The 23,147-nt window shown below is 40.9% G+C and overlaps 1 protein-coding gene across 13 annotated transcripts in view; it reads right to left on the bottom strand.

The window, feature by feature from the left end:
• Window positions 1–18,948, bottom strand: part of ZNF133 (zinc finger protein 133) — a 29,057-nt gene extending 10,109 nt beyond the window's left edge. Inside the window, exons 1-5 of one of the 13 annotated variants that reach the window (XM_011979503.1) lie at window positions 18,573–18,894; window positions 9,338–9,415; window positions 2,243–2,411; window positions 1,604–1,730; window positions 695–790 (exon numbers count right to left, since the gene is read on the bottom strand). In XM_011979503.1, coding sequence (XP_011834893.1) covers window positions 695–790; window positions 1,604–1,724 — 217 coding nt within the window. In that variant the 5' untranslated portion in view covers window positions 1,725–1,730; window positions 2,243–2,411; window positions 9,338–9,415; window positions 18,573–18,894. Of the gene's footprint in view, window positions 1–341; window positions 384–694; window positions 791–1,603; window positions 1,751–2,242; window positions 2,412–8,956; window positions 9,053–9,337; window positions 9,416–17,108; window positions 17,289–18,572 lie in introns of those variants that run through there. The other 12 variants (XM_011979495.1, XM_011979501.1, XM_011979499.1 and 9 more) reach the window with 12 other exon arrangements.
• Window positions 18,949–23,147: the final 4,199 nt, after the last annotated feature.

The raw sequence follows: 23,147 nt of genomic DNA, 5'->3' as shown, positions 1-23,147 counted from the left end.
GACAACTATAGCACAAAGGATGTTGGGAGGAGGGGGTGATTGGAATTGTGCAATTGCAATGCTCTTACATTTTATATTTTACCCAGATTAAGTATTGAGAGAATATAAAAAGTTAAGGCTATGTCTTATACTCCCTTAGAGCACGAGCCAGCAAACTTTTTCTTAAAGATAGTAAATAGTTCAGGCTTTGATGGTTAAGTGGCAAAATTAAGGATGTTATATAGATATTTATATAACATTATAAAATGTAAAAGCCATTCTCGAATAGCTCACAGTCTTTTTAGAATTCCATTTCAATTTCTCTATTGGTTTTTTACATTTCTTCCTTCCACTGGGTTTGCCTTCTTTCTTTAGGTCACAGTTGTTTCCATATTCTTGATGATCTTTTTTAAAAACAGTAACAAGAGAAAGAAGTCCATGACTATGAAAGAGAACTGAGTGAGCCAGAGAGGAGAAACCCAGTGGGAGGAAAAACAGCTTCCTAGCGGAGGAAGGAGACAAGAGACACCAGGAAAGCCCCATCCATACTCGGATGAAGATGGAGATCTGGAAGGGAGGCCGTGTCAGGCAATCTAAACAGCAGCCCGGGAGGTCAGGGGAACAACTTCCTCCTCAGTACCTGAGCAACGCCTCCTCTCCCCCAGTCCTGAGCTGCTGAGCTCATGTCTCATCCACCCAGTGTTTTCCCACTCACCTGGACAGGTAGCCGGTGAACAGTTTTTCTCCTCTCTCCAGGTCTCTTTCCCTTGCTCCAGCTGGGTGATGAGTTCTGGTTTAGAAAATGAAATTCCTGCTCACAGGAAAAGAAAATAAGGTAACTAGGTTATGGGCTCAAGAGCCCATTTAAGAATTCAGAGCCAAACAGCCTAGGAAACTTCAGAGGTAATACAAAGCCCTGAGTTGGAAGGGGTGGGTGGGGCTCTCAGAAATGGAAGGGATGAGTGGGCAGCGAACTCCGATGAGAGTACACTGGGCTGGACGCGGTGGCTCAAGCCTGTAATCCCAGCACTTTGGGAGGCCGAGACGGGTGGATCACGAGGTCAGGAGATCGAGACCATCCTGGCTAACACGGTGAAACCCCATCTCTACTAAAAAAATACAAAAAACTAGCCGGGCGAGGTGGCGGGCGCCTGTAGTCCCAGCTACTCGGGAGGCTGAGGCAGGAGAATGGCGTGAACTCGGGAGGCGGAGTTTGCAGTGAGCTGAGATCCGGCCACTGCACTCCAGCCTGGGCGACAGAGCAAGACTCTGTCTCAAAAAAAAAAAAAAAAAAAAAAAAAGAGAGTACACTGATTCTATTTCATGCTGGGCAGATGAACACCCCCTCTCATTTAAAACAAGTTAACATAGGATGAGAACCCCAGTCTGAGAAAAAAGGGCTAGAAATGCAGAGTAGCACACACAATACACATATGTACACATACAACAAAATCTACTCATTTTCGACTCTGCAAAATCAGACCCTACCCGGGAAAACAGGAATAAAATGGCGTTGCTTTTTAGTCCAACCCAAAGGTCAAGTAATAAAGCAAGATGGCTGCTTTAAGCATAGCCTAAAATTCCCAGCAATACGAATGGGAATCCTCACAGATATCAGGCTTACCCAGTGAGACCAGGTTGCTGTAGTTCTCCAGCATCACCTCTCTGTACAGAGTCCTTTGAGCAGGGCTCAGCAGCCTCCACTCATCCTGGGTGAAATCCACAGCCACATCCCTGAATGCCATGTGTGCCTGTAACACAAAACCGAGCCCTGCTCACTCAGAAGCCAGCCTTGCCCGTGGCTGGGTGAGGGGCAGGCAGAAGGCTGCCCTGGGGGAGGCAGGTGAGATATCAAGATCCCTGCCTTTGACAGTGACCCTGGTGCCATGTGTTCCAAGACTTTTAAATCCCTGTGTCTATCCAGCCAGTGGCATTTGTGAACCCATATAGTCAAGGTCCTGGGGGGCCACACAGGGTATATGTGCACGAAGTGGAGTCCCTACATTTTGGGAACTTTAAATCTAGGCAGACAGAAGAGCAAGCAACATATAAAATGTAAGCAATAATAAAGGACAACAGATTTTCTGAGTTTAAAGAATTTAAAAGATCAAATAATCCACTCTAACTCAGTAATTCCTCAAAATCCTACGGCTTGGCTTTCTCGGGCCTGATGGTCACAAGCAGAGAGTAGTGAAGTACTGGAATCATGGTGCCTGGGTTTCAGACCCACCTCCGTCACCAACTAGTATCCCAGTTTTCTTACCTGTGAAATGTAGAGAACAGTTCATTAAACTTCCAGACACAGACTGTGAGTGCTCACCATGGAGCTTCTTGGCCACAGTCCAAAAATTCATCTTTGCACCCTATTCTCATGCCCCTGCCCAGTTTTATTCTTTTAATTTTCTTAGCACTATTTCCAAATGGAGGACAAACTGGAATAGAGATTAGAAAGGGTTTTCTAAGACAGGGTCTGGCAACTTAGTCTTGGAGAATGGGTTGGAATCAAGGGAAGAAGAAAGTGCTAGGAACTACAGATGAGGCATGTGGGGAGCAGGGACAAGGACATTATGAGCAAAGGAAGACAAAGCCAAAATGTAGGCAGGGAGGGCTCCCTAGGAGGAATAAAAGCCACCTACTGGTAGAATCCAGAACTTTTTCATCACCTCACACTGAAACACCAACTATTAAACAATAACTTCCCATTCTTTCCTCCCCCTAGATCCTGGCAGTGACCATTTTGCTTTCTGTCTCCATTATGTATGTGGTTATTCTATGTGGCTACAATAAGTGGAATCATATATGTCCTTTTGTGTCTGACTTATTTCACTTAGCATGTCTTCAAGATTTAGCCATGTAGAAGCATGTACTCAGAATTTACTTCCTTGTTAAGGCTAAATAATACTCCATTGTGTGTATATACTACATTTTGTTTATGCATCTGTTAATAGACATTTGGTTTGTTTCTAGCTTCTGGCTATTCTTCCATGCACATGGTTGTATAAATATTTGTTGGAGTCCCTTCAGTTCTTTTGGGCATACACTCAAAAGTGGAATTACTGGATCAAACAGCAGTTCTATAGGAACCACCGTACTGTTTTCCACAGCAGCTGCACCATTTTGCATTCCCACCAGCAACGCACAAGGGTTCTATTTTCTCCACATCGTTGGCAACACTTACTGCCTTCTACTTTTGAGGTTGTTTTTTTTTTAAGTAATAGCCATACAAATGGGTATAAGGTGGTATCTCATTGTGGTCTTCATTTGTATTTTCTTAATGTGAGTGATAGTGAACATCTTTTCAGGTGCTTATTAGCCACATGTATATCTTTGCAGAAATGACTATTCAAATCCTTTGTCCATTTTTAAGCTGGAGTGTTCTTTTATTGTTGTTAAGCTGTAGGAGTTTATATATTCTAAATATTAATCCCTTGTCAGATATGTGACTTGCAAATATATTCCCTTCCTTTGATGAATGAAAGTTTTAAATTTTGATGAAGTCCAAGTTCGCTATTCTTTTCTTTTAGTGCCCATGTTTTGGTATCATTTCCAAGAAATCACCACCAAATCCAATGTTATAAAGATGTTCGCCTATGTTTTCATCTACAACTTTTATAGTTTTCACATTTATGTTTAGGTATTCGATCCATTTTCAGTTAATTTGCATATATGCTGTTAGGTAAGGGTTCAACTTCATTCTTTAGCATATAAATATACAGTTTGCCCAACAGTGTTTGTAGAGTATAGTCTTTTTCATATTGAATGGTCTTGGCACTCTTGTCAAAAATCATTTGACCATATATGCAAGGGTTTATTTCTGGGCTCTCTATTCTGTTCTGTTAGTCTATAAGTCTGTTTTTATGGCAGTACCACAGTTTGGGTTACTGTTGCTTTGTAGTAAATTCTGAAATCAGGAACTGTAAATCCTCCAACTTCGTTCTTTTTCATGATTGTTTTAGGTATTCAGTGTCAGCTGAGATTCCATATCAAGTTTAAGATGAATTTTTCTATTTCTTTAGAAAAAAATTGTTATTTTTATAGGGGATACATTGACTCTGTAGATTGGTTTGACTAGTATTATTATTTTAACATTTTAACGGCTGGGCGCAGTGGCTCACACCTGTAACCCCAGCACTTTGGGAGGCCAAGGCAGGTGGATCACCTGAGGTCAGGAGTTCAAGACCAGCCTGGCCAACGTGGTGAAACCCTGTTTCTACTAAAAATACAAAAATTAGCCAGGTGTGGTGGCAGCGCCTATAATCCCAGCTACTCGGGAGGCTGAGGCAGGATAATCGCTTGAACCTGGGGGATGGAGGTTGCAGTGAGCCACGATCGTGCCACTGCACTCCAGCCTGGGCAAAAGACCAAACTCCGTCTCAAAAAAAAAAAAAAAAAAGTTTTCCAGTCTACAAACATGTGATGTCTTTCCATTTATTTACATCTTCTTTCTTACAGCAGTATTTTGTAGTTTTCAGTGTATGTCTTTCATCTCCTTGGTTAATTCCTAAGCATTTTATTCTTTTTGATGCTATTTTAAATGAAACTGTTTTCCTCATTTTCTGTTAGGATTGTTCACTGTTAGTGCATAGATATGCAACTGATTTCTGTGTGTTGACTTCATATATTAGTTCTAATAGGTTTGTGTGTGTTTAGTCTTTAGGGTCTTCCACATTTAAGATCATACCACCTGACACTGAGATAACTTCATTTTTCCCATTCAGATGGCATTTGTTTCTTTTTCTTCCTTATTTTCTCTGGCTAACACTTGCAATACTCTGTTGGCTATAAGTGGCAAAAGTGGGCATTACTGCCTTATTGTTGATGTTGGAGCCTTCAGTCTTTCACCATAGAGTATGTTAGCTGTGAGATTTTCGTATATGGCCTTATTATATAGTGGTTTCCTTCTATTTCTAGTTATTTTCCATAAAAGGGTGCTAAATTCTGTCAAATACTTTTCTGCATTGAGATGATCATGTGGGTTTTTTTTTTGTTTCATCTGTTAATGTGATATTTTATATGCATTGATTTTTTTTCGGGGGGGGACAGAGTTTTTGCTCTTGTTGCCTAGGCTGGAGTGTAGTGGCACAATGTCAGTTCACTGCAACCTCTGCTTCCTGGGTTCAAGCAATTCTCCTGCCTCAGCCTCCTGAGTAGCTAGGATTACAGGCACGTGCCACCATTCCTGGCTAATTTTTTTGTATTTTTAGTAGGGATGTGGTTTCACCATGTTGGCCAGGCTGGTCTCGAACTCCTGACCTCAGGTGATCCACCCACCTCGGTCCCCCAAAGTGCTGGGATTACAGGCGTGAGCCACCGTGCCCAGCCATACACCCATTGATTTCTGTATGTTGAATAATCCTGCATTTCAGGAATAAACTCCACTTGGTCATGGTGTATAATTCTTTTCAAATGCTGTTGAATTCAGTTTGCTAGTATTTTGTTGAATTTTTTTGCAACAATGTTCATAAATGATGTAATTTTCTTGTAGTGTCTTTGTCTGGTTTTGGTATCAGAGTAATGCTGGCCTCACAGAATGAGTCAGGCAGTGTTCCCTCCTCTTCAGTATTTTTGGAGAACTTTGAGAAGAACTAGTGTTAGTTCTCTAAACGTTTGGCAGAATTCACCAGCAAAATCATCAGGTCCAAGAGGCCCTGATTCTTTGTCAGGATGGTTTTGATTACTGATTCAATCTCCTAATTATACACTTATTCAAAATTTTGATTTCCTCATGGTTCAGTCTTGATAGGTATTGCATTCTAATAATTTGTCCATTTCATCGAGGTCATCGATTTGTTGGCACACAATTCATAGTACTCTTGTACAATCCTTTTTACTTCTGTAGAAACAATAGTAATGTCCTCACTTTCATTTCTGATTTTAGTAATTTGAGTTTTCTTATCTTCTTAGTCAATAAAGCTAAAGGTTTGTCAATTCATTTAATCTTTTCGAAGAACCAACTTTAAGTTTTGTTGCTTTCTGCTATTATCCTTCTATTTGCTATTTTATTTGACTCTGCTCTAGTGTTTATTATTTCCTTCCTTCTGCTAGCTTTAGGTTTAGTTTGTTCTTCTTTTTCTAGTTCCCTAAGTTGTAAGATTAGGTTGTTCTTTGGAGATTTTGCTTTCTAATGTATTTCAGCTAAAAATTTCCCTCCTAGCACTTTACTTCATCTCATAAGTTTTCATGTGTTATGTTTTTGTTTTCACTTGACTCTAAGTAAGGTCTAATTTCCCTTATAGTTTCTTCCTCTACCTACTGGTTTAAGAGTATGTTCTTTAATTTTCACGTTTGTGAATTTTTAAATTTTCTTTCAGTTATTCGTTTCAAGCTCCACCTTGTTGTGGTAGAAGATACTTTTTATGATATCAGTCTTAATTTGTGGCCTAACATGTAGTCTATCCTGCAAAATGTCCCATGTGTACTTGAGAAAAACGTGCATTCTATTTTTGTTGGGTACAATGTTTGGAAAATGTCTATTATATCTATTTGATTTACGCCTTGTTCAAATCTTCTATTTCTTTACTTTTTGTCTTTCTTATTGTTCTATCCATTATTTAGAGTGGGGTACTGAAATCTCCAATTATTATTATAAAACTCTACTTCTCCCTATAATGCTGTCCATTTTTCTTTATATATTTTATGGGTCTGTTATGAGGTGTATGTGTATAATTTTTATATCTTCTTGCTGTATTAAATCTTTTGTATTAATGTCTTCCTTATCTCTTGTAACCTTTTTCAATTTAAAGTCTATTTTTTCTGGTATTAATGTAGCCACTCCTACTCTCTTTGGTTACTATTTGCATGAAACATCTTTTTCCATTCTTTTACTTTGAAACTATTTGTGCCTTTGGATATAAAGTGAGTCTCTTGTAGACAGCATACAGTTAGATCATTTTTTTTAAATCCACTATGCCAAATTGTTTTAGAGTTTAAAGCATTTATACATAAAATAATTACTCATAAGGAGGGACTGATTTCTGCTATTTTGCTTTTTGTTTTCTACATGTCTTACAGTCTTTTATTCTTCATTTCCTGTATTACTGTCCTTTTCTTTTCCTTTGTTGATTTTTTTAACGCAACTTTTAAATTCCCATCTCATTTGCATTTCTCTACATCCTACAGCTATTTTCTTTGTGGTAACCAAGGGGATTACATTTAACGTCCTAAACTTTAAAAACTCAAATTTGAACTTATCAGCTTAACTTCAATAGCATATAAAAACTGTGTTCCTATACAGCTCCATCTCCAACTCATTACTGATGTCACAAAATTATATCTTTATGCACTGTGTAGTCAAAAACATAGATTATTATTATTTTTAAATGCAGTAGTCTCCTAAGTCTCACATAGAGAACAAAAAGTGAAGTTACAAAGCACAGTTACAGTAATACAAGTTTATATTACTACCTGTGTATTAATTTTTAATGGAGAACTTAATTTTTTCATATGGCTTCATGTAACTGTCTAATATCCTTTTATTTCAACCTGAAAGACTCTTGTTAATATTTCTTGTAGGGTAGGTCTAGTGTTGTAATCTCCACCAACTTATCTGAGAATGTCTTAATTTCTGCCTCAGTAATGAAGGGCAGTTTTGCCAGATATAGAATTCTTGGTTGGCAGGCTTTTTTGTTTGTTTGTTTTCTTTTAGCACTTTGAATATATCAACCCACTGCCTTCTGGCCCGAGAGGTTTTTCATAAGAAATTTGCTAATAATCTTATTGAGGATCCCTTGTATGTAGCATTGCTTTTCTCTTGCTGCTTTCAAAAATCCCTCTGTCACCTTTGGCTTTTGGTGCTTTGATTACATTGTTTCTCAGTATGAGTCTTTTTGAGGCTTTCCCACTTGTAGTTCATTGAGCTGCTTGGATGTTTATATTCAAGTCTTTCATCAGACTAGGGAAGTTCTCCGCCATTATTTCTTCAAGCAATCTCTCTGTCCCCTTTTCCTCTTCTCCTTCTGGGAATCCCATAAGGCATAGTTGATCCACTTGATAGTATCCCATAGTTCCCTCAGGCTCTGTTTACTTTTCTTTAATCTTTTTGTCTGTGTCCCTTAGACTTGATAATTGTCCTATCTCCTGGTTTGCTGATTCTTCTGTCTGCTCAAATCCATTTCTGAATCCCTCTAATGAACTTTTATTTTTAGTTCTACTTTTTAGCTCCAAAATTTATTTTTGGTTTATTTTTATGTTTTCTGTCTGTTTATTGATATTTCCAGTTTATTCTTACATTATTTTCTTGACTTTCTCCACATCTTCCTTTAACTCTTTAAGATGGCTGTTTTAAAGTCTTTTTTTAGTAAGTCCACTATCTGGCCTTTGTCAGGGATGTTTTCAGTTTATTCATTTTTTTCCCCTTTGAATGGGTCACATTTTCCTCATTCTTTGTATGCCTTATGATTTTTGTCAAAAACTAGACATTTAAATCTTATAACACAGCAACTCTGTAAGTCAGAGTCTCCCTTCTGTTTGTATTTTCATTTTTTTTTTAATATTGATGTAGGGTGTCCCTATGCTAGGAATTAGTCTGAGGTGTAAGCTTAAGGTCTTCTCAGGTCTTTCCTGAGCCCATGCCTTTCCATGGGTATACCTTCTACATTCCCCCATATGCAGTTGCTTTTCAATATACTAGTCCTCAAATATTTGGCTCTCAAAGGGGAAAAAGAGAACTTAAGTGGGGGAAAATAGACTCTAGCTCCTTAAATCCCCTGAAAGCCACTTTAGCCAGTGGGGGTTGCAATTGGCTGAAGTAGCTTTCAGGGGATTTAAGTGGACCACCTCTGTGATCAGAAACAGCAATTAACAATTAGAACACACATCCTCAATATTTGGAGTAAAGGGTCCTTATTGTCCACCATGTCTCCCACAAGCCATGTAGAAGCTGATCCAGGAATACAGGATAGCTACCTGCCATAGGGCTGGCAGGGTGGATGATAGGTAGCTGCTACTATACTAAGAGCTAAAATTAGCTGTGACTTACCCTCTATGCTTCCTTCCATCTGGGAACTAGAGGCCTTCAACTAGACTCCGGAGTTCCAAAATAGGTATACCTGACAGATTCTGCCAGTATAATCGTATGCACTTTCCATTCCATTACTGTGATGTTACTCTCAGGCAGTAGAACTTTTGAAGCTGAACAAAGAAATGCAGACTCTATCTCAAACTGTAGAATTGTGTGTTGTTCAGTTAACTACTGGGTGAATAACTGTGTCATGGGTTGTGCAGAAAGCGATGCTGAGGCAGGGAAGCCAGTAAGTGGAATTGGAGCTGAACTCTACTAGGCACCAATAAGGCAGTCAGGGTAAGAGAAGGGAATGTGTCCGTCCTGTTACAGCCAGTAATGGAGACAGGAAACACTCACCATTCCCCTGGCTCTCCGGGACCCTGTGGCCTTTTTTCCTTGTCTCCCTAAAGAAGGATGATATCTCAGAAGGTAGATCTGGGTAAGGAAAACAGAAATGAGAGGGTGTCAGGTGGAAATGCTGTCCTCATGAGTGAAGCAGGGCCTGCTCTTTAACCCCACAACTGGGGGAGCAGTGGCATAATGGGGAACGTATAAAGCAAAGAAAAGATACTGCTTGGAAAGAGCAAAGGAAAAGAAAAACAAGCAATAGAGGGTAATCCAGGGTCTTGCAAAACAAAAGAGAAAAACAAAACAACAATAACAAAACCCCAAAGGACGCACCACCTCTCCATCCCCTGCAATCCAGTAAAGAAACTGTACCTTGCTACACTGGCAGAAGCATTTTCCTGAACTAGGGAAATCTCAAGAACACTAGAATCTGACAGTTCTGTTTACAGAAATGCAGACATGCAAACAGTTGTAGTCTATTAAAAAAATGAAAATAAGAATCTAAACAATTCAGCTAAAGAAAATTCCACCAAAAAAAAAAAATGAGACAGAAAAAAAATAAACAAAACCGTAACATTAAACTAAATTAAATATCTTCAAACAAACATTTTGGGATATGAGATATCATCATGAATTAAAAATTCAAAAACTAAGAATAGAAATGGACAAAAAAAGTAAAGAAACAAAAAGATTTCAACAAACTTTTGAAAGAAACCAAAGAAAAAGACAATATTATATGAGAAATGAAGACGAACTTATAAGACACTCAAGGAGGAATAGATTGAAATGAAAACATAATGAGCACTTAGTAATAGCCAGAAAACAAGAGAATGAAGTGAAATAAGAAGTAAAAAGGATCAGAAAGAAGCTGGATAGGAAACCAGACAAAGAAGTAATATTCATATAATTTGTTCCTAGATACCGAAACAATGGAAATATTTAAAAGTATAATGTAAGAAAACATTTTTAAAATAGATTACCTGAATCTAAATATGAAAGGGCCTAAGGGATATGAGGGAAAAGTTGACTCATAACCACCAACTCAAAGACACTAGAAAAACTATTAGACTTTAAAGAACAACAACAGGAATCCAAAGTGACTCTAAGCAAAAAATATGAGTTCTACCAGAGTTTTTGAAATTATCATTCAACCACTGCTCACTGCTGGTGGGAATGTAAAATATGGTATACCCACAAACCAGTATGGTGGTTTCTCAAAACATTTAAAATACAATTATTATGGGATTCATCCAATTCCACTTCTGGCTATATACGCAAAATAACTGAAGGCAAGGACTGGAACAGATACTTGTATGCTCATGTTTATACCAGCATTGTTCACAATAGCCAAATGGTGTAAGCAACTCAAGTGTCCACCAATGGATGAATGAATAACAAAGTGATATGTACATACAATGGAATATTATTCAGACTTAAAATGCAAGGAAATTGACACATGCTACAACATGAACCTAGAAGACATTATGCTAAGTGAAATAAACCAGAAGTAAAAGGACAGTAAGATTCCATTTATATGAGGTAACCAGAACAGTCAAATTGTGGTTCAGGAGAGGTGGTTGGGGAAAGGGAGAATGGGGAGTTATTGTTTAACGGGTATGGAGTTTCAGTTTGGGAAGATGAAAATATTTCTGGAGATAGATAGTGGTGATGGTTGTACAGCAATATGAATGTACTTCATGACATTGACTTGAACATGTTAAAATGGTAAATTTTATGTTATGTGTACTTACCACCAAAAAAAAGGTCTGGCCAAAAATCATCATTCAAAGCAAGACATGACGGGAAACTTAGCAAAAAGACTGATGAGAAGCATTTAATATACATAATTGTAAACTTAGCATGAAAAGGGGAGAAGAGAGAGGAAGAAAACATATGCTAATGGTATAGGGCAGTGTCCTGATAAGGTAGAAATGCCACTCAAATAGAAGACACAGGGGAAGAAGAAAGCAGAAAAAGGTTGCTGATCATATCATAGGCAATAGGTGGGAATTAAAAGGAATACACAAAATGAAATTATAGAATTGCTTAAAAATAATGTAATAAAAAACACTACATATATACAGGATTTATTTAAAACAGTGAGGTAAGGGAAACTATAGCCTTAAATACTTTTACAAATAGAAAGGAAAGAAAAGAATCTAGCCTGGGCAACATGGTGAGACCTCATCTCTACAAAAAATTCAAAAACATAGCCAGACATGGTGCATACACACACCCCTGTGGTCCCAGCTACTCAGGAGACCTAGGAGGGAGGATCACTTGAACCTGGGAGGTTGAGGCTGCAGCAAGCCTGATAGCATCACTGCACTCCAGTCTAGGTGACAAAGTGGGACCTTACCTCAAAAAAAAAAAAAAGAATAAATTAAATTCCAAGCTCAAAAAGCTAATAAAATAAAGTAACCCAAAAGAAAGCACAAATAACAAAGATGAAAGCATACATTAATGAACAGAAAGCAGTAGATCTAATGAGCCAAGTCCTACTTTGTCAAAAAGAGTAGACAAACACTAGCTAACTGAAAGGGAGAAAGCATAAATATTCAAAATAAGAAGTAACATGGCTGTGAGGGCGATCTGGCTGTGACATCTGTCACCACATTGATCACCAGGGTTGATTCAGCTGATCTGGCTGGCTAGGTGTATGTCCCCTTCCTCCCTCACTGCTCCATGTGCATCCCTCCGGAAGCTGCACACTTGGTCAAGGACGACGCCCATCCCTCATAGAGGAGGACCAATCTTTGGTCAAGGGTATACGAATAGCTGTGCTCCCCTGTTAGAACCTCCCAACAAGATCTCAAAATAAGAAACAACTAAGGGAAAGTCACCAAAAAACATCTTCTTAAAAGTCATGTAAGACTACTTTGCAGACCTCTATAAAAATAAATGTGTAGACCTAGATGAAGTGAATAACTCCCAAAATTAACTCCAGATGGTCACAAGGAAATTCTATCAAACCTTCAAACCAGGTAGTCCTTATGCTCCAAATACTGTCCCAAAGCACTGAAAACTAAAGGGAAAAGTCCTCATTCATTTTATAAAGCAAGGATACCATGAGGACCTTAACTTGATGACAGTTCAAAAACAGAAAAATTACAGACTAATTATCACTTACAAATATTGAAGCAAAATTCTAATTAAAATATTAGCAAAAAGACTCCAACATCGCAATAACAAAATATTTCACCATGGCAAAGAAAAATTTACCCAGGATTGCAAGACTGGTTTAATTTTAGGGGATCTATTATTATAATACATCATAATAACAGATGTAAGGAGAAGTTACGATTGTCTCTCTACATGGTAAGATACTCTTTACCAAAACTCAACACCTCTTCTTCAAAAAACAAACCAAAAACTCAAGAATATAGAGTTGATGGATTTTTAAAACTTTTTATTTTGTATTAATTTTAGACTTACAAGGAAGTTGCACAAATATCAATTCCCATGCGCTCCACCCAGTTTTCTCTAATGTTAACATCTTAGAAAACCATAGTACAATCATCAAAAGCAGGAAATTAACATTGATGCAATACTATAAACTACAGACCTTAATAATATTTTGCCAGTTTTTCCATGAATGTACTTTTTCTGGTCCAGGATCTAACTGAGGTTTTCACTTTGCCTTTAGTTGTCATGGATCTTTAACCTCCTCCAATCTGTGACAGATCCTCTGTCTTTTCTCGTCTTTCACAAACTTGGCGCTTTTGAAGAGTATCCCTCAGTTTTGGTTTGTCCGATGTTTCTTCATGATTAGAACGAGGTTTTCATTTCTGGTTAGAATACCTCAGATGTGATGCTGTGTCCTTCAGCATATCAATGAGTTCAAGATATTGTTATGTCCTTTTACTGGCGATGTTAACCTTGATCACTTGGTTAAGGAGGTGTCTTCTGAGCTTCTCCATTGTAAAGTCACTACATTTCCCTTTATAATTAATAAATATCTTGAGAGAGATACTTTGAGATTATACAAATATCCTATTTCTCTTCAAACTGTTAGCCACTAATTTTAGCATATATCTGTGGAACCTATCTGCAATAGTTATTACTGTGCTGTTTACCAAATGACAATGTTCTTTTTCCCCCTTTCATTCTAAATCCATTAATTAGAATTCTTCTGTCAGAGCTATTCTCTCTCCCCATTTGTTTGTATTCATTTATTTATTTATATCAATATGGATTTATATCTTATCCTATGGGTTATAATACAATATTATCACTGCTAATATTGCTGTTATAATTATTCCAGCTTTAAACACTGGGAGCTCTTTCACGTTGGCCTTGTTCCTGCTTTAACCAATACATTTGACACAAGTGACACTGTGCCAGTTACAGGCTTAAGTCCTAAGAAGGCCAGACAGCTTTCACTCTTGGGAGCTCTAACATACCATGTAACAAGTTCAGCCCTGCTGGAAGCTCTTACACTACCTGGAGAGAGGGAGGCCTGCTGTCCCAGCTGACCCCAGCCTTCCAGCCAACCCATGAAAATATGTGATGAAACCTATGAAAATATGTCAAATATGTGATGGAATCATCTTGCATGTTCCAACCCAAATGAGTCCCCAAATGACGGCAGCCATAGCAAGATGCATCACTTACATCTCAGCTGATCACATCCGCTTCGGGTAAACCCAAAGAACTGTGAGAGATTAAAACATAGTTGCTCTCCTAAGCCACTCAGTTTTAGAGTGGTTTGTTGTATAGCAGTCAATAACCAGAACCCTTCTCTCTTTCAGCCTACCTAATAACAGAAGCACCTTCCTGTCATCCATGGCGCTTACTCAGTCCCATGACTACTTCCTACCTTCCATATCAAACCAATTATCAAGGCTAATTGATTCCACCTCTGCCAACTCTCTCAATTCCTCCCCACCCCTTCACCAGCTGGAGCACTAGGACAATGGCAAAAGCCTCCTAACAGTCTCTGTAGACCATTTCCCAACATCCTAGTCTGCCTCATCCAATACTCCCAGAATTAGCTTTATATATACAGGTTGGATTATTCTTTCATTTGGCAAGTATTTATTAAGCTCCTACTGTGTGATAGGCACTTTTTAAATCCTGGGGATATAGAAGTGAACAAGGCAAAAACACCCTCACTGACATGAACGTCTAGAGGAGGAAGATGGACCAATTACACGAATAAATAAAATACACGATGTATCAGAAAGTGATGAATGGCATGAAGAGAAATAAAGCAGGGAAGGGGAAAGGATAGTCACAGAAGTGGGGTGAAATTTTAGAATTTTATATAGGGTGATTTGGGAAGGCATCTCTGAGGTGACTGGGTAAAAATCTCAAGGATGTGAAGAGCCAAGGGAACAACTTTGAAAAGAACATCTAGGGCAAGAGAACAGCCAGTGCAAAGACCCTGATGCAAGGAAGAGTCAGGCTGGCATGGTCAAGGGATGGACAGTTCACTGTGGCTGGTGTGGCGTGACTGAAATAGTGTGGTGCAGATGAAGTCTAAGAGTAAATGTGCGGAGATCAGACCTAGCTTTGTAAGATACTGGTTTTGACTTTGGTTAGGATGAGAAGCCATTGGAAGGTTTTGAGCAAACACATGACACGATTCGATTTACATTTAAAATATCCTTCTAGTTGCTCTACTGATTAATGTACCTTAGCAGGACACAGGCAGAAACAAAGAGACCACTCAAAGGCTATGATCATCCAGATGAGACGGTGGCCTGGACCATGATGGAAGCAGCAGGGCATGGAAATGGTCAGAGTCCAGATTTCCGTAGTGTGGATGAGGGTGTAAGAGCAAGAAAGGATCAAGGATGACTCCTTGATGACTCCAAGCAATCTGAAGGAAGGAGCTGAAATGCCCCTGCTCCAAGATAAACTCTTGAAAGAATGGTCTATATACCACCGGGGTGGAACGTGTTCAGGGAAGGTGATCAGAGTTTCTTGTTGCACACATTAGGTTTGGGATGCCCGTAAGATATCCAGGTGGGGTGGCGCACACCTGTAGTCCCAGATACTCAGGAGGCTGAGGCATGAGAACTACTTGAAGCCGGGCAGCGGAGGTTGCAGTGAGCCGAGACTGCACCACTGCACTCCAGCCTGGGCGATAGAGTGAGACTCCTGTCTCACCAAAAAAAAAAAAAAATCCAAGTGGAAATGTGAAGGAGACGGTAGGGGACCAGGATATGGAGTTGCAGGCAGAGCTCTAGGCTGAGCCTCAAACAGATAGCATTTAAAGCTTTGAGAATGAATGGGAGAACCAAGGAGAGAGTATAGCTGAAGAAGACAGGAGGTCTAAGAACTGAAGCAGGGCCTTTTCCACAGTGGAAATTTGGGAGAGAAGGAAGAGCCAGCAAAGGAGACAGAGGAGGAGCAGCCTATGAGTTTGGAGGAAAACCAGGAAGACCTAGTGCCAAGAGCAACTGTATGAAAGGTTATATTAAGGAGGAGGATGTAAACAACTACATCAAATGTTGCTGAGAACTGATGGTGGCCTGATTGTGACAGGGAGAACACTGGTAACCCTGACAACAATATTTGTTGATGTCACTTGAAAAAGCCTTACTAGAATATTCAAAAGATAACAGAAGGATAGCAATGGAGACAATAAACATAGATAATTCTTTCAAGGAGTTCAGCTCTACATGGGAGGAAAGACAAGGCAAGAAGGTGAAGAAGAGACAGGAAGCTAGGGCAGGGCAGAAATGGAGACAAAGGGAAAGAAAAGGAATCGAGAAGAATGCACAGGTGGAATGGGAGGATACAACTTTTTAAATTTTGTTTTGAGATGGAGTCTTGCTCTGTTGTCCAGGCGACAGATTCTCCTGCCTCAGCCTCCTGAATAGCTGGGATTACTGGTGTGCGCCACCGCGCCTGGCTAATTTTTGTACTTTTCGTAGAGCTGGAGTTTCACCATGTTGGCCAGGCTGGTCTCGAACTCCTGACCTCAGGTGATCTGCCTGCCCTGGCCTCCCAAAGTGCTGGGATTACAGGTATGAGCCACCGTGCCCGTCCAGGAGGATACAACTTCTAATGGGAAGTAAGTTTGGAAACGAGGATGCAAGGAAAACTCAGAGGTATAGCTTAGCTTATATCAAGTTATAAAGCTGTCAGTACAGATCAGCAAGATCAGAAGTAGGAGGAGAAATGAGGCAGAGATAGGGAAAACTGGGATGCTGTTTCCAGATACTTTTCCCTCTCCTGCCACTGACCAGGGCTGTTCTGACTGGTGGAAAAAAAGATTTTTTTTTTTTTTAACAATGGGGGAAAACTTAATATGAGCTAGATATTAAATGATATCAATAAGTTATTAATTTTGTTGGGTATAACAAAATAAACTGTAACAATGTAACTGTATAACAATGAAATTGTGGTTATGTTAAAAAAAAAAGAAGTCCTTATGTGTTAGAGATGCCTCCTGAAGTATTCTCAGGTGAAATGATATAACTGGGATTTGCTGCCAACACTCTAGCAGGGAAAAGAGTAAGTGAGAGTATTGGAAGACAGAAGAACGGAATGTTGACAACTTCACAGCATCTGACAAGCCCTGGGAATGAGCAGTCTGAACAAATACTGAAAGAAGGAATGTAGGGGAAGAATACAGGTGTAATGAATGAGAGCATCAGCTCTGAAAAATATTCCCTGTGAAAATGATCACTGTTAAAACAAGCCTAGTTTCCTGAAGGAACCAGCTGGGGCCCTGATCCCTGGATGGGACACTCTAGAACACAGATGTCAAAGCTAGGCAAAGGAAACCCACTCATAGTTCGAAATGCAAAAGGTAAGTGGCACCCACCTGAAGCTGGGCTCACAAGAGCTCAGGAGTACCCCCTTTCCCCAGCAGGCAGTCCTCTCTGGGCAGACAGGAGCCACAGGGAGGCAGAACAAGAACAAAAAGCGATCAAGAAAATCAAGGGAAATCCTCAAACTCCAGTAGGGCAGCGCCTCCTCTTCCTTAGCGGCATCAGGAATGAACCTGCCACAGAAGAAAAGGAGAAAAGAATTGTGGGCAGCTTCCTGGAAACACAGCTGGGATACAGGCTGAAAGTACAACCTGCCCTAACATGCTATTGATGCTGAGCATGCGGTGACCTCTGTGCCTGTTATTAAAGAAAGGTAATATTCACTGAGGTCTTAGTATAAGCCAGAGACTGTTACAGCCACTGTAGGAGTTTCACCTCATTCTATCAACAACCCAATGAGATAGATGCTATTATCCTCTTTAGGTTAAATCGAGAAAATTAAGATACAGTGAAGTCAGCCTCTTGCCCAAGGTGACACAGCTATAAAGTGACAGAGCCCAGAGGAAATGTGGCTGTGGAGACCCTGCTCTTACACAGTAAGGGCGGTGACGGTGAACTCTGTGGGTTGCAAGGATTCTCTGTGTCCGTTCTGAGATGAATCAAGATTGGTCATAAGGTGTTAAGTGTTGAATCTGCGTGATGGAGATCTGGTCTATACAGTTCTATCTACTTCTGGCTGTTCGAAATTTCTCCGCAATAAAAACTTAAATGGAATGTAAAATCCCAAAGCCTGACCACACCAGGGGCCTGGGAATCCGTAATTCTTGCGATCAGTGACGGTCCCTGGGACCTTTGGAAAAAACCTGTCCTGTGGGTCCCAGCCAGACTTCCTCCTCCAAGGCCTGAATCCGGGGGCGACCAACCCAAGTGAAACCCTAAGATCGCGGCAAAATGGTCACCCCAGATCCAGTCTAACCCTGGCTTGTTTGGTCAAACCAGACCGCTCCTCATTCCACTCCAGCAAAGCCGAAGAACAGTGGGGCCCCAAGAGACTAGCCCTCAACCGACCAAAGCCTGGGGGACACATGGCCCCAGGGATGGTCCCCGCTCCGCCACCTGGGAAATACCAGCTCCGTTAAAAGCTTATTTATTCAACTCCCCCAAAACCGGGGACTTATGGCATGAGCGAGAGACCCCCTTTCCCGATTTCAGCCAAAGTCGAACCAGTCCCCACCCACGAGAACCCTAGGAGAGATAGCCCGATCCCCCACCCATCACCATCCAGTTTCTCGGATGGGCTTCACCCAACTCCCCCGGAGATGCACGCCCACACCCCCAAAATAAGACATCTGGGAGAGAACGGCCTGCGCCACGCCAGCGCGTTCCCACCACAATCACCACCCCCGCGCCACCCGCACGGTCCCCAAATTCAGCCCATAGTCCAGCCTTTCGGGACATTCCTTTCCGGGCAGAAAAGGGTACGGCTGCGGCAAGGGTCCCGCGGGAGCCTCACTCACCAGCGCCACCAAAGAACAAGGGGTCGCTCCAGCCACCAGCTGGGGAGCTTCTCCAGCGGGGCGCCAGGACTACACTACCCCGAATCCTCGGCACCGCGCCCGGACCACACCTCCCAGGATGCTCGGCGCCACCAGGCGCGCCCTGACGGCCGGCAGCTCCCATTGGCCTCTGACGGATCCGTTTCTGAGTAACACGCTCCGGTCACTGGAGAATGGCCGCTGTGGCACCTGAATTCTCCCTCTTTTTTCTTAACCACGTGCATAAAACACGTAGAAACTCCCAAGAAAAGTGCCTGGCCCTACTGTGACCCTCCCTCTGAGCGCCTCTGCTGGAAAACTACACTTCCCAGTGACCCCTGGAGCGACTTCCGCACCCGGTGCCGGCCCCGCCCCTTGGCGCGCGGAAATGAGGTTTCGGGGCGCATCTGTTTTCGGCTTCTGGGGTTGGTCGTGGTGTACAGCTGGGTGACCGAGCTTCTTCAGGTGCTGGTTCGTGTTGCAGCGTTCTCTGGTCTCCCTGGCTCCAGCCGCCCGCTTGGAAAGTCACGCCCCATATTCTTAAGTACCGGGTGAACGTCATCTCGTGTACACTTTAGCTCCATTTAAAGCCTTGGAAAGGCGGAGCAGTTTTTCCGAAGTCTCACATCCGGTTCGAGGTAGACCCGATTCTGAGCCCACGCCCTCAACCCAAATACACCTTTTCCGGTGCCCTGAGACCTTTTTCTTCTTTTTGAAATCTACGAAGTTATGGGCAAACTCTCATCTCCTGGGAAACAGAAGCCTCATTCTTAGGCCAGAGCTTGGCCTGCCGTCCGCTTAAATCTCTAGGTCTTTGTCCGGGATCCTGGTTGAGAACAGGACTGCGCTGGTGCCATCTGGGATGCCCCATCTGGAGAGCTCGAGGGGAAGGCCCACTTCACTCTTGAGAGGGCTTTTCCACGCGTGCACCCTCTCACTGCTCTTCACCTTCCTCAGATAGGCTTTCTGAAACTTAGTCATTCTCTGGGAAGACCAAGGAAATGACCAAGATCTGAAGGACCAGGGAGATGAGAATTTCCTAAAATTCTTTTTTAGTTCTCAGAGGATGAATCCATTCCCTTCTCGTATCCCGAGGCTACATGATTTATTGTGAATGCAGTTCAGTCCTGGCTCCGGAGACATGTCCAGTGTTAATTGGATTCGTCCCTCAACATCATTCTCTGCCTCACTCATGAGTCAGTCATCACCAAGAAATTAGTTGTTAATACACATAAAGGTTCAGAACAACAATGCAGGGACGCCCGTGGTCAAGTGTTCACTTGTGCTGGCTGTACAATAAAGACACAAATGGCTGACATCTCTTAAGCCTGGAAATGAAGACTTACAGGATGTGCTGCCTGAGGAATTAGGCAAGATGACAAGTTGGAAGAACACAGACGAGTAAGGAAGAGTGTGGGAAGTGTGGACAGAATCTCAGGGTCTGAGCCACTGGGCGGACTGTCATGACCAAAGTGAGATTTTCGGTAGCACATGGTCTTGCATCCAGCTGATTTGCGTATAGACAAGGATGCCATCGGGATGTCCACCTCTGTCATACAGATACTTGGTGTGTCCAGCCTGCCTCCTGTTTCATCCTTGAAAGACCTCAGCATTTAATAATTAGGAATTTCTGTCTAGAAATCTGGATTGCCTGCTTTCTGAGACAGTCCTTGCTGCCATGTCCTCTTTTTCTCCTGGCACTTCCCACCACTCCATGCCATACCTCATCTGGAATACCCTTAGCTCCTCTGAATCCATCCTGTCCTTCAAGACCAAATACCCAGTTCTGTTTCATGAAACCTTCCCTGATCACTATCCTATAGTGACTTCTTGAGACTTGAGACTCTGCTAACCCTGGCTGTACTTGGGAGCTTTTCAAAATACAGTGCCTGAACACCACCCCAATAAATGAGTTTGCAGTGGAGCCTGGGCATCCATTATTCATAACAGAGCTGCTTTCTTCTTAAGAAGGGAATATATTGTGTAATAATGTAGAAGAGAGATCTTGTTTTGGAAAATCAGAAGTTTAGTTATTGGTTAGTTGTCACTATTTCTGAACCATATACCTCAGTAGATCATTTAACACAGTGCTCTCAAAAACATGTCACTTGGGATCTTGTAAGCAGCAAATTCTGAATCAGCATGCCTGATGGAGCCCAAGCATCAACATTTCTAGTAAGCTTCCAGATGATGCTGGTACTGCTTGTCCTCAGACCAGACTGGGTAACAGAGCTTTAACCCAATCAGAGGCTCAGATCCTTAAATTGAATATAAGCAGCTAGATTAAAGAATCTCCAAATTCCTAAATCTCAGAAAGATAATGATTCTATACTTATGTTTTGTTTTAATATGTTGTCTGTTAAATTTAAAGCACCTCAAGGTTAGGAATTGTGTTTTCATTTGTAAACCCCATAGTAGCCAGACTAGGATCTCAACAAATGATGCTGATTGAATAGTAAACAGGGTTAATGGTCCTGGAATCCAAACTCCAGAGTTACAGTCAAAAGCAGGATCTAGATATTTTACTTATCTTCCCCAAGCAGCCCTCTTGCTCCCTTGTTTTCAACATGGGCACATGTGTCAACAGAGTGAGCAGAGCTGTGTTTGGCATAATGGGTTTTCATGGTATTCAAGGTTTTGGCTGTGGATTTCATCTAAGAGGTATGAAGGTTGTGGAGTCCTACTCAAGGACCTGTACTGGGAGATGGTGCTGGAAAACTATAGCAGTCTGGTCTCACTAGGTGATAATGGCTTCTCTTACAGTTTAAAATCTGACCCACTGAGCAGCTTAAATCCCTTATGCAGAAAAGGCAGTGCATGGAGCAGCTGCCAGATATAGCTGACTTTAGCCTTTTGAACTTGAAAACAAAGACAGGTTATTCATGTTTCCCCAGGGAAGGTCACGTTTGTTTGTTTTGATATAGTTGAGAATGGGTAGATAGGGGTGTGTGTGTGTCGCTCTTGAAAATTTGCTTTGTCTTTGCTTCTCAGTAGTTTGACATTGATGTGTCTAAATCATTTATTGTTGTTAGGTATTAATCCAGTTTGAGGTTTACTGAGATTCTCTAATCTGTTAACCAATGTTTTTCATTAAATTTAGGAACTTTAGCTGTCATATCTTTAAATAATTCTCAGTTTCTTCTCATTTTGGATAATTCTCAATTTTAAAATTTAATTCTTTCTCAATTTCTTCTTTTGAGTCTCCACTTACACATATGTTAGACCATTTGATATTGTTCCTGAAACTCTATCCAATCTTCAGTATGTTTTTCTGTTTGACAGATTAGTTTCTATTGACCTGTCTTCAGGTTCACTGAACCTTCCTTTTGCCATCTTCAATCTTTTAAGCCCATCTAGCAAATTTTAAATTTTTATTTATTACGTTTTTAGTTCTAGAATTCCCACTTGTTTCTTTTTAAAATAATTTCCACTGAGATTTCCACCCCCATTTGTTTCTTTGTGATGCATGTATTTTTCTTTAGTATGTTTATACTAGCTTCTGTAAAGTCTATGTGCTGAAACCTCTGGACCATCTCAGGATCTATTTGTGTGACTGCATTTTTTTCTTAACAGACTTCCTGTTTTTCTGCATGTCTAGTAATTTTAAAGTTTTTTATGCTGGACATTTTTTGTGGCATGATTCTAAATTCTCTTATGTTCGTCTGAAAGTGCTTTTTATACCTGTAGTCAGTTTAATTACTGGATGAATGTTTTGAACTTGTACAGGCTTCATTTTATTCTTTGTTAGGTTAGATCTTTGAAAGGTCAAAGTGTTTACCAGGCCCCTCTAACTCACAGGACTCAAACTCCAAGTTCTTTGACCCATGCAGATATTTTTAACGTCCTTATTTTAGTTCCAATTACAGTGTATCTAGAGAAGATCTTACTATAGGATGTGGTCCTTATTTTATGGCATGGCCTCTCTAGTTTCTCAGCTGAATGATTGAGGTGTTAATGAGGTTTGTTTATTCTGATTGGGCCGGAATGCCTACACTCACCAGCCCTGCTAAACTTCTAGTATTTCCATTCTTCTCTCAAGCAGCTGTTTTCTGGTAATCATTGCATATTTGCCCTGCATAAGCAAAGCTCAACTTCAGCTGAGGTGGGCTTTCCCCACTTTGCACAGCTGCCTCCTTTCTGAGACCTGCACTACCAATGTCATCTGCTTCACCATCCCCAAAGTCTTTTTTGCCTCCTCATCTCAGTAAAACCAGTATGCCTTGCCCCCACCATCCTGTATCATGGTCAGGAAATTGTCCCCAAGCAGTTAGCCAGGGCAAATGTAGAACTCATTTTCTGAATTTCCCATCTCTCAGGGATCACAATTTTGTGCAACCTATAGTCCAGGGCCTGAAAATAGTTGCTTTGTACTTTCTCCAGTGTTATGGTTATTTATAATGGGAATAATCATCTGATATGAGTTATTCCATCATGGCCAGCAGAACAAGTTAATTTGATAACTACTGTAAGTCACAAAATTTATATTTATTTTTCTGACTATCCTAGATCTAGGACAAATCCTAATGAAGGCAGCTAATTTGTTATAATCAATAAGAC

The sequence above is a fragment of the Mandrillus leucophaeus genome, unplaced genomic scaffold (assembly GCF_000951045.1).
Source record: "Mandrillus leucophaeus isolate KB7577 unplaced genomic scaffold, Mleu.le_1.0 Scaffold202, whole genome shotgun sequence".
NCBI lineage: Eukaryota > Metazoa > Chordata > Mammalia > Primates > Cercopithecidae > Mandrillus > Mandrillus leucophaeus.
The sequence above is the reverse complement of the archived record's forward strand: the minus strand, read 5'-3'. Positions and strand labels throughout refer to the sequence as shown.